Source organism: Embiotoca jacksoni, unplaced genomic scaffold, assembly GCF_022577435.1.
Source record: "Embiotoca jacksoni isolate LCO1_2020_lvr unplaced genomic scaffold, fEmbJac1.0.p SCAF_15, whole genome shotgun sequence".
NCBI lineage: Eukaryota > Metazoa > Chordata > Actinopteri > Embiotocidae > Embiotoca > Embiotoca jacksoni.
In genome coordinates, this window is record NW_027185285.1 from 12,898,505 (window position 1) to 12,916,307 (window position 17,803).

At 40.4% G+C, this 17,803-nt stretch overlaps 1 protein-coding gene across 1 annotated transcript; it reads left to right on the top strand.

Moving 5' to 3' along the window:
• The first annotated feature begins 70 nt into the window (after positions 1-70).
• On the top strand, positions 71-10,032 carry LOC138197701 (protein NLRC3-like). The gene is made up of 11 exons (XM_069148559.1): positions 71-333; positions 452-507; positions 666-902; positions 2,438-4,313; positions 4,479-4,652; positions 4,780-4,947; positions 5,364-5,537; positions 6,363-6,536; positions 8,784-8,957; positions 9,061-9,110; positions 9,515-10,032. Exons 1-11 carry the CDS (start codon positions 71-73, stop codon positions 10,030-10,032), a joined length of 3,864 nt encoding a protein of 1,287 aa, XP_069004660.1.
• The last annotated feature ends 7,771 nt before the right edge of the window (positions 10,033-17,803 follow it).

The window sequence follows — 17,803 nt, forward strand, 5'->3', positions numbered from 1 at the left end:
AACAAACAATTTTGACATTTAAATTCTTTCCAAATGACAGTCACTGAACTGTTGTTGAAGAACTAGCATCATGGGGAACCAATGCTCTTCACATGGCAGGAGTAAAATAGAGGAAGGCAACGAATCTGACCTAAAGAAAGAGAAAGAAAACGTTCCTTTCTTCAAGAGAAAGTTATCTCTGCAGGAAGTTGAGGGGGTAACTGTGACGAAGACAGCAAAGGAGAAGACTTTAAGCAGGGAAGCAGCAGAAGCTTCCTCTGAACAAAACATCTGTGGTGAGAAGAGCAGTGCTCTGAAACATGAGTGCATTAGTGCTCAAGTTAGCAGCCAAAGGTGAGACTTTCTATATTTTTCTATTGACATACATATTTATTGTACATAAAGATATGAAAATACTGTGATACATATAAACCAAAATAAAAATAGTAATAGCGTTTTTGTCTTTTGTCAGTCTGAGCCTCTCCGAAGACTCTGATCCTGCTTTATACAGAGATACAGAAGAGAAAGGTGAGTTAAAGTTAATAATCTCAGGAGCAAAAGCTATCTTGATTTCAGTTGGTCATAAAATACCAGTCACAAGAGGCCTTTCATTCTACTGGACCCAAATACATATCCAAATATTATGCATGTTATAATGCCACAATGACTTTGTTTTCTTTTTCAAGAAGCTAAATGGGTAGGCGACAACAGGGCTGAGCTCATTCAGAGCGTCACCTCAGTGATGCCAATAGCAGATAAAATGCTACAGCAACAAGTAATCCATAAAGAGATGTACAGCAAAATCAAGAACACTCTGACGAGTGAGGATCAGATGAGGCATCTCTACGAGGCAATCACATGTACAAAAGCCAAATCTGCTTTCTTCAGGATCCTCCAAGAAATCCAGCCAGCGACATGTCAAAGTATGTGGGGTCTTTTAGATAAGTTAACAGATGTTGTGGTCATGGTCGAAAATGTAATGATAACATAATGCTTATGCAAATTGATGCATAGACTGGTGCTCAAATTTGCAAATACCATCAACCTAGGCATTTCTCGTGTATTTATTTGGACTTTGTTGCAATTCTACAACCCCATTCCCCCCAAAAATTGGGACACTGTATAAAATGTAAATAAAAACACAATTTGATTTGAAAATCTTTTAAACCCATATTTTATAAAATAAAATAGACCGAAAACAAATCAAATGTTGAAACTAAGAAATGTTATAGTTTTATTAAAAATATATGCTTATTTTGACAACAGGTGATTGGGCAAATCATGTAACAATCTAAGAATAATGTTCCTCAAAGTAAAATTGCAAAGAATTTGGGGATTTCATCATCTACAGTACATAATATCAGAAAAAAATTCAGAGAATCCAGAGGCAGAAAACCAATAATGGTTGGCCGTGATCTTGGGACCTCAGGAGGCACTGTATTAAAAACAGACTTATATCTCTAGTGGAAATCAGTGCATGGACTCAGGAACACTTCTGAAAACCTTTGTCTGTAAACACAGTTCATCACTGCATCCACAAATGCAGGTTTGATGTAAAGAAGAAAATATATATAAATACAATACAGAAACGCTGCCACCTTCTCTGGGCCTGAGCTCATTTAAGATTGACTGAGGCAAAGTAGAAAATGTCCTGTGGTCTGACGAATCACAATTTTCAATTCTTTTTGAAAATCAGGGACGCTGCATCCTCCGGGATGAAGTGTTATGAGGGTGCATTAATGCACATGGCAAGGTTAGCTTGCACATCTATTAAGGCCCCATTATTGCTGAACGATAAATAAAGGTTTTGCTTATTGCTCCTTGCTTATTTCAGCTAGACAATGCCAAACTGCATTCTGCACATTTTACAACAGCATGGCTCCATAGTAGAAGAGTCTGGATGCTAAACTGGCCTTCTTGCAGTCCACACCTGTTGACCCATTACAAACATTTGGCACATCATGAAATGAAAAATACGACAGAGGAGACCCCATACTGTTGAGAAGCTGAAATCCTATATCAGGCAAGAACGGGATAGCATTTCACTTTAAAAACTCCAGCAAATGGTATTTCCAGTACCCAAACATTTACTACCCAAACTTGTTAAAAGAAGTGGCAATGCATTACAGTGGTAAACATGTCCCTGTCCCAACTTTTTTGAAATATGTTGCTGCCATCAAATTCAATGTGAACATATAATTTTCATAAAACCAAATTAAAATTGGTCAGTTTTAACATTTGATTGTTTGATGATGTCTTTTGTCTATTTTCAATTAACTACGGGATTACATGATTTGCAGATCATCACATTCTGTTTTTAATGAAATTTTACACAATGTCCCAACTTTTTTGGAAACGGTAATACCTTAACATGCCCGACTTGGTTGAAAATATTGAACATTTAAGAAACTGAATGGATTATGGTTTAAGATCGATGTTTTTACCTCTTTCCCTACAGCAGAAGATGACATCAAAGAGGCCATCAAAAAGAACAAAGAATTTCTGAGGAACAAGTGTATATGGGAGTTTGAAATAGATTATAAGGATGAGAAACAATTGGACAAAATTTACACAGAGCTTCACATCATACAAGGAGAGAGTGAATGTGTCAATACCCAACATGAGATCTGGGAGATGAGAAATAAGGCTAAGAATCAAACAGACGAGTCCGCTAAAATCAACTGCAACGATATCTTTAAAAAGATGCCAGAAGACATTGCGTTATCTGGGCGAGACAAAAGGGAAGTGAGAGCAATTAGAACTGTAATGACAAAGGGAATTGCTGGCATTGGAAAAACGGTCTCTGTGAAGAAGTTCATTCTTGACTGGGCAGATGGGAGAGCCAATCAGGACTTGGATTTCATCTTCATGTTTCCGTTCAGGGAGCTAAATCTGGTCTTCGATGATCTGTTCAGCCTTGAGACACTTGTGAAAGAATTTCACCCACAGCTTAAAAACATAGCAGTTGCAAAGATATTTGCTAATCACAAGGTTTTGTTCATTTTTGATGGTCTCGATGAAAGCAAACTTCAACTGGATTTCAAAAACACCAACAGATTGTCAAACGCAGAGAAGGAATCCTCGGTGGACACTCTGGTGACCAACCTCATCAGGGAACATCTTCTTCCATCTGCACTTGTCTGGATAACCTCAAGACCAGGAGCAGTTCAGCGCATCCCTCGTGAGTATGTCTACCAGTGGACGGAGGTCAGAGGATTTGATGATCCTCAAAAAATACTATACTTCAGGAAGAGAGTTGAGGACAAAGTGGTTGCTGAAAGGATTATTAGCCACATTACAACGTCAAGGAGCTTACACATCATGTGTCACATACCCATCTTCTGTTGGATTGCGGCAAAAGTTCTTGCATATTTGATGCTAAAATTGGGCAGCAGTCAAGATGAAAACATAAAGATACCTTCAACTCTCACTGAGATGTACACACACTTCCTTCTTTTTCAAATGAGGGTAACCACTAAAAAATATGAAGACCAGGACGACTCGGACACAGCAGAGATCTTCAAGTCAAATGAAGAATTCATTTTAAAATTAGGCAGAATGGCATTTGAACAACTGGAAAAAGGCAACATCATATTTACTAGCGATGATCTGAAAAAGTATGGCATCGACAAAGGCAAAGTTGGAGTTCACTGTGGGTTGTGTACAGCAATACTCAGAGGAGAGAGCGTGTTCAACACAAAGAAGCTTTACTGCTTTGTGCATCTGACAGTTCAGGAGTATTTTGCTGCTCTTTATGTGTACCACAGTTTTGCAAGTAAAAGAATAGATTCTCAAAGCCTCAAGGATTACTTGCTGAAAGGGTCACAGGAAGAGCTTGAGTCCATCTTGAATGCAGATCTAGTTGATCTACCCCTAAATGAACTGATGGAAATTGCAATGGCAAATTCAACTCTGAGAAAGACAGGAGAATTGGACATGTTCCTCAGGTTCCTTGTCGGCATGTCTCTGCAATCAACACAAAAACTGCTTCAAGGCCTGATTTGGCAGACGGAGGAACACTCTGGGGTTGTGGAGAAAATTAGGACAAGTCTAATAGAATTGGATTTAGATGACTGCTCACCTGAAAGATGTCTCAACCTTATCCACTGCCTGATCGAACTGAAAGACAGTTCCCTACATGATAGTGTGCGGCAGTATCTGAAACCAAATCATGGTCCAGAAAAACAGCTCTCCCCTGTTCAGTGCTCAGCTCTGGCCGACTCAATTCTAATGTCAAATACACCTCTGGATGAATTCAACATGAAGAAATACAGACCGTCAGCCAAAGGTATTTTTAGGCTTGTCCCGGCTGTGAGGAACAGCAGAAACGTGAGGTGAGTTGGTGAAAGTGTAGTAGTTCTCTATTGCATGAAATCACTTTATCATCTATTTTTTTGCAGTTTCTACAGCACAAGTTATAATTTATCTGCATGGATGGTGGCAAATGAGTTGTACAACTTCTTTTGATGTTGACGACTTGTCTTTTATCATTTCTGCAGGATCTCAGGCGTGGATCTCGGGACTTGGCATTGTGAAACAATCTCTTCTGCTCTTCAAATGCCAGACTCTGTGCTCACTGAACTGCACCTTACAAATTGTGCCATCACTGATACAAGTATCGAGATTTTGAGTGATGGACTGTTGAACTCCAAGTGTAAACTAGAAGCTCTCAGGTTCGTAAAGCTATTATTTTGAATGAGACTCTTTTGTTCTTTTTTTCCTTCTTGTTCGGACTTTATACACTCTAATCATGTGACTTTTTTAATTTTTAATTTTTATCATTGTTGTCTTTGTTTGCAGTCTCTCAGTTTATGGACACACATATACAGCATGCGAAAAGTTGACACCTGCTATCATATCAGTCATCTCAAATCTAGGAGAACTGGAGCTGAGTGGGAACCTACTAGGGGGCTTATTACAGTGCGTGCTCTCTGTTGGACTCAGCGGCCCTAAATTGAAGAAGCTCAGGTCAGTTTCAAATATGTTATTCCCCAACAGCATCGAGGTTTCAATTGGTATTAAAAAGCTCTACATCTGATTTTGTGGCCGTGTCATGTGGAATGTTCTACATAGACTAATTCACAATCATAGCAAATTGGATTAAATATACTGATAAAACAGGCAGTACAGTTGTCATTGGCATATGGTGTTAAAGCTAATTACTGAAAACAATATTTACCATTTTCACACTGAATTAAATTATATTTTTGCAGCTTAAAATTTCCCCCTGTACACCCCAGTCTACATATTTTATGGAGCCACTTGCTGCGGTCAGCTCTGTCTTTTGAATCACAAGACAGTTTGATAGAACTGGAGGGTATGCTCTACTTACATATAGATTCATAATTTAATGCAATTTTTTCCTCTTTGTCATCCTCCAAAAGACTGAACCGAAATTTAAACACTACAGAAATCTGTGAGGAGTTAGTGACAGCACTCAAGTCCACTTCAGGTTACCTGCGAGAGCTTGAACTGAGTTCCACCAATTTAAAAGACTCAGAAATGGAGATCCTCTCAACTGGGCTGATGAGCACAAACTGTACACTGGAGGTACTCAGGTAAGTCTCAATTACAATTGCAAAACGATTTAAAATAGAAGAAGATCCCACAATAAATATTAGGTATGCTAATAGGCAAAATTACACCGGACAGGGTTAATTTCTTCAAACTGTGAATTTAAACATATACAGCAGGGAACCTTTGACTCCACCTTCTGCCAGTGAGAGTAATTACAAAAATCCTGTTGACACATGCTTATGTCTTAGACTGTGTCATAGTACTACATCTACTACTAAATCACCAGTATTAGAATTTGAACCATTTGGTCTTAACATTTGAAAAGTCAAGAATAGGATTGAATTCTGTTCTCTCCATCCAAATCAGCAAAGGGCTAAACCTGAATTTATCTATCTTAGGCAGCAGAAGCTCAAGCATGCTTTCATTCGGGAATGTCTGACCGACACCAGATTTTGATTCAACCTTTATTTATACTTGAGAAATCATTGAGGGTGACCCTAATTTATAATGACATTGAGTCAATTACAGAGCATAGAAAAAACAAACAATGGCAGTAATCACAGCAATAACACAAGCTGACAGAGATAAGATTGTACCACAATTTAGCATACATAATCATTTAACTGTCAGATTAGGGAAGATTTAAAAAGTTAGAGGAGATTTACCTGGTTAAAGGGTTCATCTGAATTGTGTGAACGTTTATGGCAGGGGTTTGAATGTAACAGACCTTTTGTGTAAGGTCTCGCACAATAGTTCAATTTAAAATCCAACCAAATAATGAACATCTACGCTTTTTATTTGTACATTTTTTTTAAATGATCTAAATAATGTAAAGATATTATTATATTCCATCATTTGTCACTCAGTCTCAGTCACAACAGACTCACAGAAAAAGGTTGTGAGATGCTGACCTCAGCACTCACCTCCGGACCTTCCAGTCTGAAAGAGCTGGACCTGAGCTACAATGACCTACAGGACTCAGGAGTGATGGCGCTGTGTAACGCACTGAGGAGCCCACACTGTGGTTTGAAAAGACTAAGGTCAGTCTAACAAATAGCTCTAAATCCCTTTTACTTAACAAAATGCTCACCATATGTACATATATCAAGATTTAGTCTCTTGTAATACAACAAAAGCCTTACTCTTTAATACAATGGCATTTCATGGACAGGATTTGGTCCAACTTTTAAAAACTGTTTTAGCAAGGTGTTGATTTCCAACCGGTGGAGGGGTTTGAGTGACTCACTGATCCTGGGAGCTATGTTGTTTGGGACATCACCCCCAGGTAGGGTCTCCCAAGGCAAACTGGTCTCAGGTGAGAGCCCAGACAAAGAGCGGCTCACACAGACCCCGATGAACAGCAGCCCACGGACTGAAGCCACCTCGCCCAGATCAGGGAAACCGGGGTACCCTCCCGGAGCCAGACCCAGGAGGGGAGCTCGCCGGCGAGCGTCTGGTGGCCGGACCTTTGCCCATGGGGCCCGGTCGGGCTCAGCCCGAAGAAGCATCGTGGAGCCGCCACCCTGTGGACCCACCACCTGCAGGGACAAGCATCGTGGTCGGGTGCATTGCATACCGGGCGGCAGGCCGGGCTGGGGGCCCGGGCGAACCGATCGCCGGTAGCACAGACTAGCTCTAGGGACGTGGAATGTCACCTCGCTAGCGGGGAAAGAGCCGGAGCTGGTGCAGGAGGTGGAGCGGTACCAGCTAGATATAGTTGGGCTCACCTCCACGCACAGCACTGGCTGTGGAACCAAGCTCCTGGAGAGGGGATGGACTTTATCCTTTTCTGGAGTTGCCCAAGGTGAGAGGCGCCAGGCGGGAGTGGGGATACTCACGAGCCCCCGGCTGAGCGCCGATGTGTTGGAGTTCTCCCCGGAGAACGAGAGGGTCGCCTCCATGCACCTCCGGGTTGCAGGGAAGAAGACTCTGACTGTTGTTTGTGCTTATGCACCAAACGGCAGCTCAGACTATCCGGCCTTCTTGGAGGTGGTGGGGGGAGTTCTGGAAAGGGCGCCGCCTGCTGACTCCATAGTTCTCCTGGGGGACTTCAACGCTCATGTGGGCAACGACGGAAAAACCTGGCAGATTCAAGAGGAGCAGCGTGGATTCCGTCCTCGTCGTGGAACAGTGGACCAGCTCTTTACCCTCGCAAGACTACTGCAAGGGGCCTGGGAGTTTTCCCATCCAGTCTACATGTGCTTTGTGGACTTGGAGAAGGCTTTCTACTGGGTCCCCTGGGGGATTTTGTGGGGGGTGCTGCAGGAGTACGGGGTGCCGGACCCATTGCAACGGGCCATCCGGGCTCTGTACAACCGCAGTAGGAGCTGTGTTCATATTCTCGGCAATAAGTCAGACTCGTTCCTGGTGGGTGTTGGCCTCCTTTGTCACCGATCCTGTTTGTGACCTTCATGAACAGGATATCTAGGCGTAGCCGGGGGGAGGAGCATGTCGGGTTCGGGGGTCTCTGGATCGCATCTCTGCTGTTTGCAGACGATGTGGTCCTGTTGGCCTCTTTGGACCGTGACCTCCAGCACTCACTGGGGCGGTTTGCAGCCGAGTGTGAAGCGGCGGGGATGAGGGTTAGCACCTCTAAATCTGAGGCCATGGTTCTCTGCCGGAAACCGGTGGATTGCTCCCTCCAGGTGGGGACGGAGTGCCTTCCTCAAGCGAATGAGTTTAAGTATCTCGGGGTCTTGTTCACCAGTGAGGGGAGGATGGAGCAGGAGATCGACTGCCGGATCGGTGCGGCTGCAGCAGTACAACATGTGCTGCACCAGACTGTGTTGGCGAAAAGGGAGCTGAGCTGGAAGGCGAAGCTCTCAGTTTACCAGGTGATCTACGTTCCGACCCTCACCTATGGTCACGAAGTCTGGGTCGTGACCAAAAGAACGAGGTCACGGCTAAAAGCGGCCGAAATGAGTTTCCTCCGTAGGGTGGCCGGGCTTAGCCTTAGGGAGGGTAAGGAGCTCGGACATCAGGAGGGAACTTGGAGTTGAGTAGCTACTCCTTCGCGTAATGACTCCTCATTTTGGAGGCTGTGGTGCAGTTAAATTGCATATCAAGTTTTATTGTATGCATTAATGTTAGCATTATCCTTTGAGAATGCCTGTTTCTGCCTCATTCTACCAAAGGGTCAACTTGTGTGGTGTATGGTGCTACAAGTCCAAGGGGGAGCCTGATAAATGACAAATCAAATGGGGCTCAGGCCACGTTAGCTAGGGGAAATTGGTGCTGATAAGGGCATCGACCACACTGCTGAAATGCCAGCTGTTTGATTTCTTTAGGCTGTCGTTGTGTAAAGTGACAGGAGATGGATGTTCTTCTCTGGCATCGGCTCTGAGGTCTGACCGCTGCAGCCTCGGGGAGCTGGACCTCAGCTTTAATCACCTCACAGATCAAGGAATCAAGCTGCTGACTGAAATACAGAGGGATTCACGCTGCAGTCTGCAATATCTCAAGTATGCTCAAATCGGCTGTTTGAAAGACACTTTTATATTTCATAATTTTTCCAAGATGAATTTGCAAGATTCCCTTCATTTTATTGTATTTCTTTACCACCAGTGCGGACCACAATGAAGAATGCTGGGTCAACCTGAAGCTACTGAGACAGTGTAAGAATATAATTATAATTAAATAACAACAGTTATGCATATGTCATTACCACAACAACCCGTGTAGATAGGTTGGTGATGACTGGACACACCAAATCCGTGCCGCTCACTTGCAAATAACAGTTCTGACATTCTGTCCTGAAAATCTGACTTGGGGAATACATCTGGTTTGCCTGCACTCTGAACAAAGCCAATTTCATAGTGGTTGGTGATTTGTTGGATTTACAACATTTAACTATAAACAAGTATCACACCTGAAACAACAATGAAATCAAATGTTCACAAACTAAACTTAAATAGCATGTCGAATGTGTAGTTGGAGTTATTGGGTAAAATCCCTCAAAAACAAGTAAGCCAGCTTTTGTTTTAGGTTTGATGACATGTTTCTTCTGTCCTGATTGCAGATGCTTGTGATCTCACACTGGACCCCAACACAGCAGGCAGGACTGTCCTTTTGACTAAGAACAACAAAATGGCAGAATTTGTAATAGAGAAGCAACCATATCCTGATCATCTGGAGAGGTTTGATGTCTGTCAGGTGATGTGTGAAGAGGGTCTGACAGGCCGCCATTACTGGGAGGTTGAGGGCTTTTCAGCTGACATTGGAGTGGCGTACAAAAGCATTGACAGGGCGGGAGACTGCTCAAGTGATTTTTCTTTGAGAGGAAATGAAAATTCTTGGTGCTGGAGTCTTTGTGGTGATTTTTATCATAACGGTTCCTGTCTAGGGTTTCAAGACAGTTATACATACAGAGGCGTCACGGGAGTGTATCTGGACTGGCCGGCAGGTATTTTGTCCTTTTTTAAAGTCTTTCCTGATACAGTGACCCACCTGTATACTGTCCGTACAACTTTCATTGAACCACTCCATCCTGCTTTCAATCTGCATGATGGATCAGTTTACCTCTGTGAAATAAATTGACTGAAAACCTTGCACAATATGAAAACAAAAGAAAATGAAAATTCAGCAGCAAAGAGTGCAAGTGCCTACAAGAATGTAAATAAATAATAAAGAAGGATAAAGTAATGAAGAACCCTTTTAGAAGAAAGGTGAATCATCTTCAGGAAACTCAAAAAAGTCCAGTTTCCTTTGAATAACACCAGAGTACATGTGTGAGAATCAGAAGAGCACAAAGGTTGACCCGAACTGTGAGTGCACTGTACAACATCAAGAGTATGCATTTATCGATTAAGGAAATGCACGTAAACTTAATTTAAAAACTTTTGTTTGACTGGCAGAGTAACAGCCAACAACAAGCAGTTATATTTATTAAATCACAATCTTTAAAAAGTCTTTTATTAAACTGTAAGTTATATTTTTTAGAGTTGCACTATGTTTAATGTTTTGTTGATTTATTCTTTTTTCTGACGATATCTGTATATTTATTTTCTGTTTTTTTCCCCCCCATGTAAAATGCTTTGTTGCATTGCTTTGAAAGAGGCTATATACATAAAACTATTATTCTTACTATTATAACTAAACAGCTGCAGCCCAGAGAGTCAGGTTTACTTTGCAGCAGTTGGGGAGAGGGGATCCTGGGTGAATAATCTCTTGAAACTACAAATGACTCGATACAAACATTCTCCAATAATGGAGTTGGGAGTCATAAGAAGTACAAACTGTCAGAAACTATAATTTCATACTTTTTGTTTTATATATCCCTTAGTTAATTCCTCCCACAGTGTATGACTAAAATTTAAAAAAAGTGAGTGAACTGAAACAGATTTAATTAGGACATACATGCTAGTCCTCATGCCTCCTCTCAGTTCTCTTCTTGTCTTCTTTTATTTATTTTTTTATCTGAAATGCCTGAATTTAATATTCTGCACGTTTCCAGCTTGAATTTGATTTTTGATCATCTTGACAAGTCAGCTAATAGAAAATAGTAAAATGACATATTCCGGCCATGTATGAAATTAATTTGGATCTCCTGACACCCGATATCTGATATTGAGTTAAAATGTTTAGTGAAACAGAGGTGTCTGTGTAAATAAATACCTTGTAAGTTCTGAAGGCTGCCATGTTTCCAAGAGTTGTGTGAATATGTGTGTTTAACTGCACGCGTGTGAGTTTTTAAGTCTAATTTTAAGTCCTTTGCTTATTGTAGCAGATAATAAACTGCTATAAATCTTAAACTGGGCTGCTGGCCTGTCTTTGGTGTGGGGAGTAGCAAACTGTGTTATTTCTTATCTTCCCCTTGACTGGGATATAACAAGATGGTGATGAAAAAAGGATGTTGCTAGTTTGAAATCCTCCAAAATCAAGGACTGAATAGATATAAACACTGTAAAAAATAAAGACAATAATAGCAATGCCTTGCTTTTTTGACACCATCCATACAGAATATAAAATGACCTTAATAACCAGAAAGGCATGTTTGAATATTTTTTCAGATAATAGTGAAAAATGAAGGTGGCCTTCAACAGCCCATGCATGCAGCTGTGCTGTGCTGTGCTCAGGGACATTGTATTTTCTGCAGTAAGTATTCTTCACAGTGGTAGAAACATTTACTCAAGTAAATTTGGGATTTCCATTTGATACTACTTTAAACTACCCCTCACATTTATCTGCTGTCCCTGTTTATAAAACTGGATATAAAGTAGTTCAAACAAGCTCCACCTGCAGCAGCTACAACACTAACATGTTGCTTATACACTGATGCTTCACTATTAAAAATCAACATATATAATATTATATCAGTCAGAAAGGACCAAACCAGGACTTTTGATTTAATGCTCCAAGTACATTTTGCTGCTCATACTTATGTACTTTTACTTAAGTAATATTTTTCATGCAGGAATTTTAATTATAATGGAGTAGTTTTACATTGCTGTATTGGTACTGTTACTCAAAGATCTGAATACTTCCAAAACTAATTCTTATCCTATATTATATTGTGTTCCTGTAACATCCAGGTTGTGAGGATATATGGTCTTTTAGGCAAATTGTATTGGACTTGACTGGAGAAACACTTGCAGCAGAGTCAGTCCATAAAACAAATCAAATCCACATTGGAAATACATAAAGGTTATGAAAAAAGGTTATGATAGGTACTATAGTACAAATGTTAGAGCTGTGGAGACAGATAAAAAGAGCAATTCAAATAAGTTGAAAATCATACTGGGAGGATTAATAATAATAAAGAGGTTGGCCCTCTCCAGACTGGTATTGATATTGTTCAGATATGTCACTCCCACCAAATGAGCAGACTGGAAACCAGCTGACACTATGTGCTATCTAGCTATTGAACATAAACTCAACAGATACAGGACATAACTGAAGGATGAATCAGATTAATTCTTCATATCTTGGCCACTGGTCAGTGTGATTTCATTACTCATTTTGTTTCCACTTCATCTGTGCCTCACCACTTTCTCCCATCCTTAAGTAAAACACAAATGGCAAAGTAAGAGATAAAATGTCTGATTTGTGGCCATTTATATGTTCCTGCTTTAGCTCAGGTGGGGCAAATGGTGTGTGTGATGGTGGGTCGGAGGGTGGTAGCTGTCGCTTTCAAACTTGGTTTGACAACATTAAAGCAGCCTCCTGTCCACTCTGGGACACACATGGGGATTGTCCCGTCTGCTGTTTGCTTTGTCACCTTACGTTTCTCCCCCGGTAGCAGTAGCAGCCTTGTTAGCATAACTCACTCTGAGGTGGACTGACACACCTCTGCACTCACAGATAAACGTACATGTGCACACACAGATGCAAACATACCGATTTTACACGAGCTCTCACTGTTACCTGTTTGTAGACCCACACATTTACATTTCTGAAACACAGAGACCCACACTTCGTCACACACACACATCCAGATGTACTGAAGGAGCACGCAGTGACACTGAGAAATAGTTAAGACACTTTGGGAAACATACTTTTTGGGTTTTCTTGAGGACACTTAGATTTGGAGACTGATGCTACTCCTGTGTCTGGTTTGTAAATGTACGGTCACAGCCAGTAGCCACTCAGCTATGCTTGGTATACAGCCAGGAAACTGGATTGACTTTGCTTTGTTCAAAAATGTAAAAAAAAAAAAAATGCTAAGTAACTTCCATAAAACTCATCTTGCATCTGGCAACAGGAATTACTGCTCCAGCAAGATATAGGCAAAAAAAAAAAAAAAAAAAAAAAAAAAAAAAATCCATCTGCAGAAGTGCAACTTCGTGTTTTTACACTTGTATTTATTAAACAATATATGGCATGTTAATATATAAGCTTTAGAGGTGCTGGATTTCAAAGTCAATTTATTACCTTTGGACAGAGCCAGACCAGCTTTTTATTTGTTGAGGGTCTTTGTGCTAAGCTAAGCTAAAGTCCAGTTCAGACCAAAGATTCCTGATGCAATGATTTGAAAGTTGTAACGACAAATCGCTGGTCAACACTCTGAAATCTTCCAGTTAATGACAGAGCAACTCAATGAGACGGTGTAAGATGTAGACAGTAGTGACCCTCTGCTATTCTGTTTTAACTGCTAGCTTTTTAGGATTTTACCGAGGTGGGTATAATTGTTAATGTCTCAGAACATAATAAGCAGAAAAAAGACTATTGTGCCTGACATTCAAAGGCTGCCCACTTGCAATGTAACACCACCAGTCAGCTTGAGTTGAGCTGAGATGGTCCAATTTACACACAGGCAACTTTTCCCTTCAATGCTCTAAAACATTTTTGTATCGTTGTGAATCTTTGGTCTGAACTTGGTTAAAGACGAGCAGGTGCTGGTGGTAAATTCATACCATATAATATATATATATATATATATATATATATATATATATGTGAGTATTATGACTTCTAATCTAACTCACAGCCAGAAAGTAGATAAGCGCCTTCCCTAAAATGTTAAACCTGTCCTTTAATTGTAAGAATACATTCAGTAGCTTCATATTTGCAAGAGCATGGATGAAGCTAAATGGATTGCAAAGAAATGATTTATTTCACTTTTTTTTTCATCATCAAACAGCAATGTCACCTTAGAAACACCTGTTGTCCCTGAGGTATCTACCGTTTTACTGGTACATGTGTCAAAATTTCTAATCACAAAAGAATCATAATTGAATCCTCGTGACACACACATACAAATAAATATTAGAGCTTAAAATTACATAGTTAAAACAGTTCCGATTGTTTTGTTTTTTTATTTGTTTTTACTATATTGAAGCTTCATACTTTGACCAACTCGAGGTATCAACCTCTTTTATGATGGACAAATAGAAAGGCAGATGAGAAGATCTCCGAAGGCCCTGCTGCACTTCACACTTTAATTTGTTACCACTGCATTCTAATGGTGTAACACTAGAGGGCGGTGCTTAACAGGAAATGGCATACCAGGCCAGCCAGTGGCGCAAGCAGGTGGGGTGATTGTGTGTGTTTGGATAACAACATTTTAAAGCATATTTGTTGCATATTTTCTCAATTATAAGCAAATATGTGCAGTGACTTTTACTGGCGATCTGTCTAGGGTGTACCCTGCCTTCGCCCTAAGTGAGATGGGATAGGCTCCAGCCCCCCCGTGACCCTGTTCAGGATAAAGCGAGTATATATAATGGATGGATGGACTTTTACCTTCTTCCCTCCATCCATTAAAGCTCAGGGTAACTTCTGTAAAAGCAGTTTTTCTGCATTATAAGATTTTTTTAATTTTTTTTTTATCCTATTTAACTACACTTTCTCATTTTATATTTAAAGGAATAGTGTGTTATAAAATTGAAACCAACTGAATACCACTCTCCTCAGTTCTTCCTTTCAAAGCATAAAGGAGAACCTGCAGTGGCCTTCAGGTAGTCGGATTCACTGAAAGTAGACTGTTGGTAGAAACCATACTCACTGAGCCTTAACAATATTTTGAGAACACAGGCACCTTGTAACATGTGATAGCAGATGACACACACAAACATGCACACACACACACACACACACACACACACACACACACACACACACACACACACACACGCACACACCAGAAGCAATAAATGGAGCCAAACACGCTTTAAAAAAAGACAAGACCTAATCCTTCACGCTTGAGTCACCTTCTGTTTTAGAATATTTATGCAGATTATTTATTCATATTCTCGTCTTGACTTCCCCATATGTTTTAAAGGTGAGGGTGTATCAACTCTTTAGGAAGGTTAAAAAGTTAGAAGATCACCAAAATCATTACAGTTCTCTGGATAGTGTGTATGTCCCAAGAGAATGGGACTGTCCAATCACAGCTGGAGAAACTGAAGGGCACAGCAGGCCTATCAAACTTTGAATTCATCCACATATCAAAGCAGTGTGCATCGGCCTGTTGGAAGCAAAAACACAATGCTGTGTTTAAATGGAACTCTTGAGTTTGTGAGTTCGTTGGGAAGATCAACATTTTCCCCGAATGTAGACTATTATTTAAGTTATGACGACAGACTCTACATGATTAAAAATACAATATATTAACGTAACATCTGACGAAACGAGAGGGCCATTCAAATGGACTCTTCTCGTTTGAACGCAGCACTCGTCCAACAGCATGCCAGGCTAACAGGCTTAATACCTACAATATCTGTTTTGCAAGCCAATTATGGCAGCTGCATTTAAGCCAAACCTGAAGTAGTTAAACTATCTACACCTGATGTTAAAAAATATATAATATATGAAGCCACTGCCAGAAGCTGGGTAGTTTAGCACAAAGACTGCACCCTCAATCAGGTGTAATAACTTACTGAAATTTGACAACTTAAATATTAATATTGAACTTCAGAGGTGCTGTTAGGTGGATTTTGTTACGTAGGGACGTAGCCAGGTTAACTTTATGCCAAGTTGCCAAGTCAGCTGCCAGCTGCTGAAAACTTGAAAATTAGCTGTGGGCTCACAATGTTTTCACATGTAGCACTTTCACATTTAGCCCACTTGGTATTTACACTTTGTAAACTTCTTTCTGTTTGAGTTTACTCAAAACTGACTGTGTGTGTAAATATCCCTTGACCAAAATTCAGAGTGCTTTGGCCTGAGGAGCTGCTGGCAGCTAAATTAGCGGCACATCAATCTTTTATGGATGTTGTTATAAAGTTGATGTTCTCTCTTTCGCTACCTTTAAGGGCCAGTGGGGTTCTTCAATGCAACACCTGTGACACACACATGCTGTGTGAACTGTAGGGACAGGTGAGGGAACAGTAATTTGGAAGACGGGCTGACTGACATCCTGAATTACATGGATCATATGAGACCAATACAATTATTCTTTTATTCACACACATGAGAAAGCACACAGAAGCTGATGCATTGACACTTTGCAATTTAAATTGATTTTTACATGCTTTGCCAGCACATCTATTCTCATGTCAACTATCATACATCATTTAGCTTCTGAATAAGCCATGTCCAACTAATTTTAATTTTAATTTGTTTTCGTTCTGTTGCTCTGATCTCTCCACCATTCAGCCTGGAACATTTGAACACATGCCAATGTGATTACACTGAAAAATCTAATCTGTTAAAAAGCATTTTGGCTGTTTAGGGGGAAATATGTGTTTATCTAAATTGTAGAAGAGTTGTTTTACAGGACTAAAGTGTTTTCATTCTTCTGAGCATGCGGCTTCTCCAGTACATTTTCTTCAGGTTTTACATCCACCCAGTGAGACCACACAGACCACAAGTACTACAAATCTGACTTTAACTGCTGCCGGAATTTCATTGCTGCTGCATTAGGCTGTAATAGGCCATATTCACAATTAGAAATGAGGATGGGTAATTCACACACATTTATAGCCTACTCTGCAGATGAAGAGACCATACCAATAAGCTAAAATAGGAATGCAGGTCAGTTTTGTTGGACTGAAACAATGCAAGAAATTTGTACTATTTGTACAAAACAGCCTTAAAAGCATGACTACTTGTTAAATGTGGTACGTAGCTGCGAGTACAGAATCATAGACTGATTCCAGATCTCTAAATTACATCTTTTCAGATGATCAAGTAGAACTGGTGTTGTGCTCATTGTCACCTGCAACCGAGCCAATTAAATCTCAGTAGGTCATAAAAATAAAGACAGAAAAAAATAATAAAATAGCAACAAGTGTGGATGAGACTGACCAGCTGTACAAGTTGTGTTAGGGCAGCTTACTGAAGTAAAACAGCATATTCCTTTGACATGAAAAACTACACTAATGACTCCTACAAATACAATTTAAAAGCAAAAAAACAACAGGTAAATATGCCACTTGTCTTATTTGCAGGAGGCTAAGCAAACTGACTGCAGGTGTTAGCTTAATGAGAATCATATGGATCTTCTTTAACTCAGCAGTAAACTGCAAAATGATTCCTTTTAATTTCCAGGTCTTCGAAACACAGCCTGGAATACGACCAGTTGAATCTGCACCTCTCTGATAGCCTTTATCACAGGGCTGTTGAATGGGATTTCAATTTATTCTCTCTGAAAGAACACTTAGGCCTATATATTATCGTTTTCCCTCCACTTTCAGACAGTAATGCTGGAAAGGGTGCTGCAGCTCCACCCGCTGGCCAGAATGAAACACAATCTGTTCATCCACAGGTACATCTGTGCAGAATTGTAACGTCTTTTCATGGTGCCTGGCAGGTTCTCTCAACCAGTGGAAGTAAGAAGATAAAAGCACACACCTCCTCTTTGCATAGAGAAAGCACTGACCGCTGCTTACTGAAATTACATAATGGTCAGACAAAAGGAAATTAAGCT

Excerpts from the sequence above, each read along its gene's own strand:
- LOC138197701 (XM_069148559.1), top strand. The coding sequence starts at position 71 with ATGGGGAACCAATGCTCTTCACATGGCAGGAGTAAAATAGAGGAAGGC. Across the intron at positions 508-665 it reads CAGAGATACAGAAGAGAAAG|AAGCTAAATGGGTAGGCGAC; the intron begins GTGAGTTAAAGT and ends TTCTTTTTCAAG. Across the intron at positions 903-2,437 it reads CCAGCCAGCGACATGTCAAA|CAGAAGATGACATCAAAGAG; the intron begins GTATGTGGGGTC and ends CTTTCCCTACAG.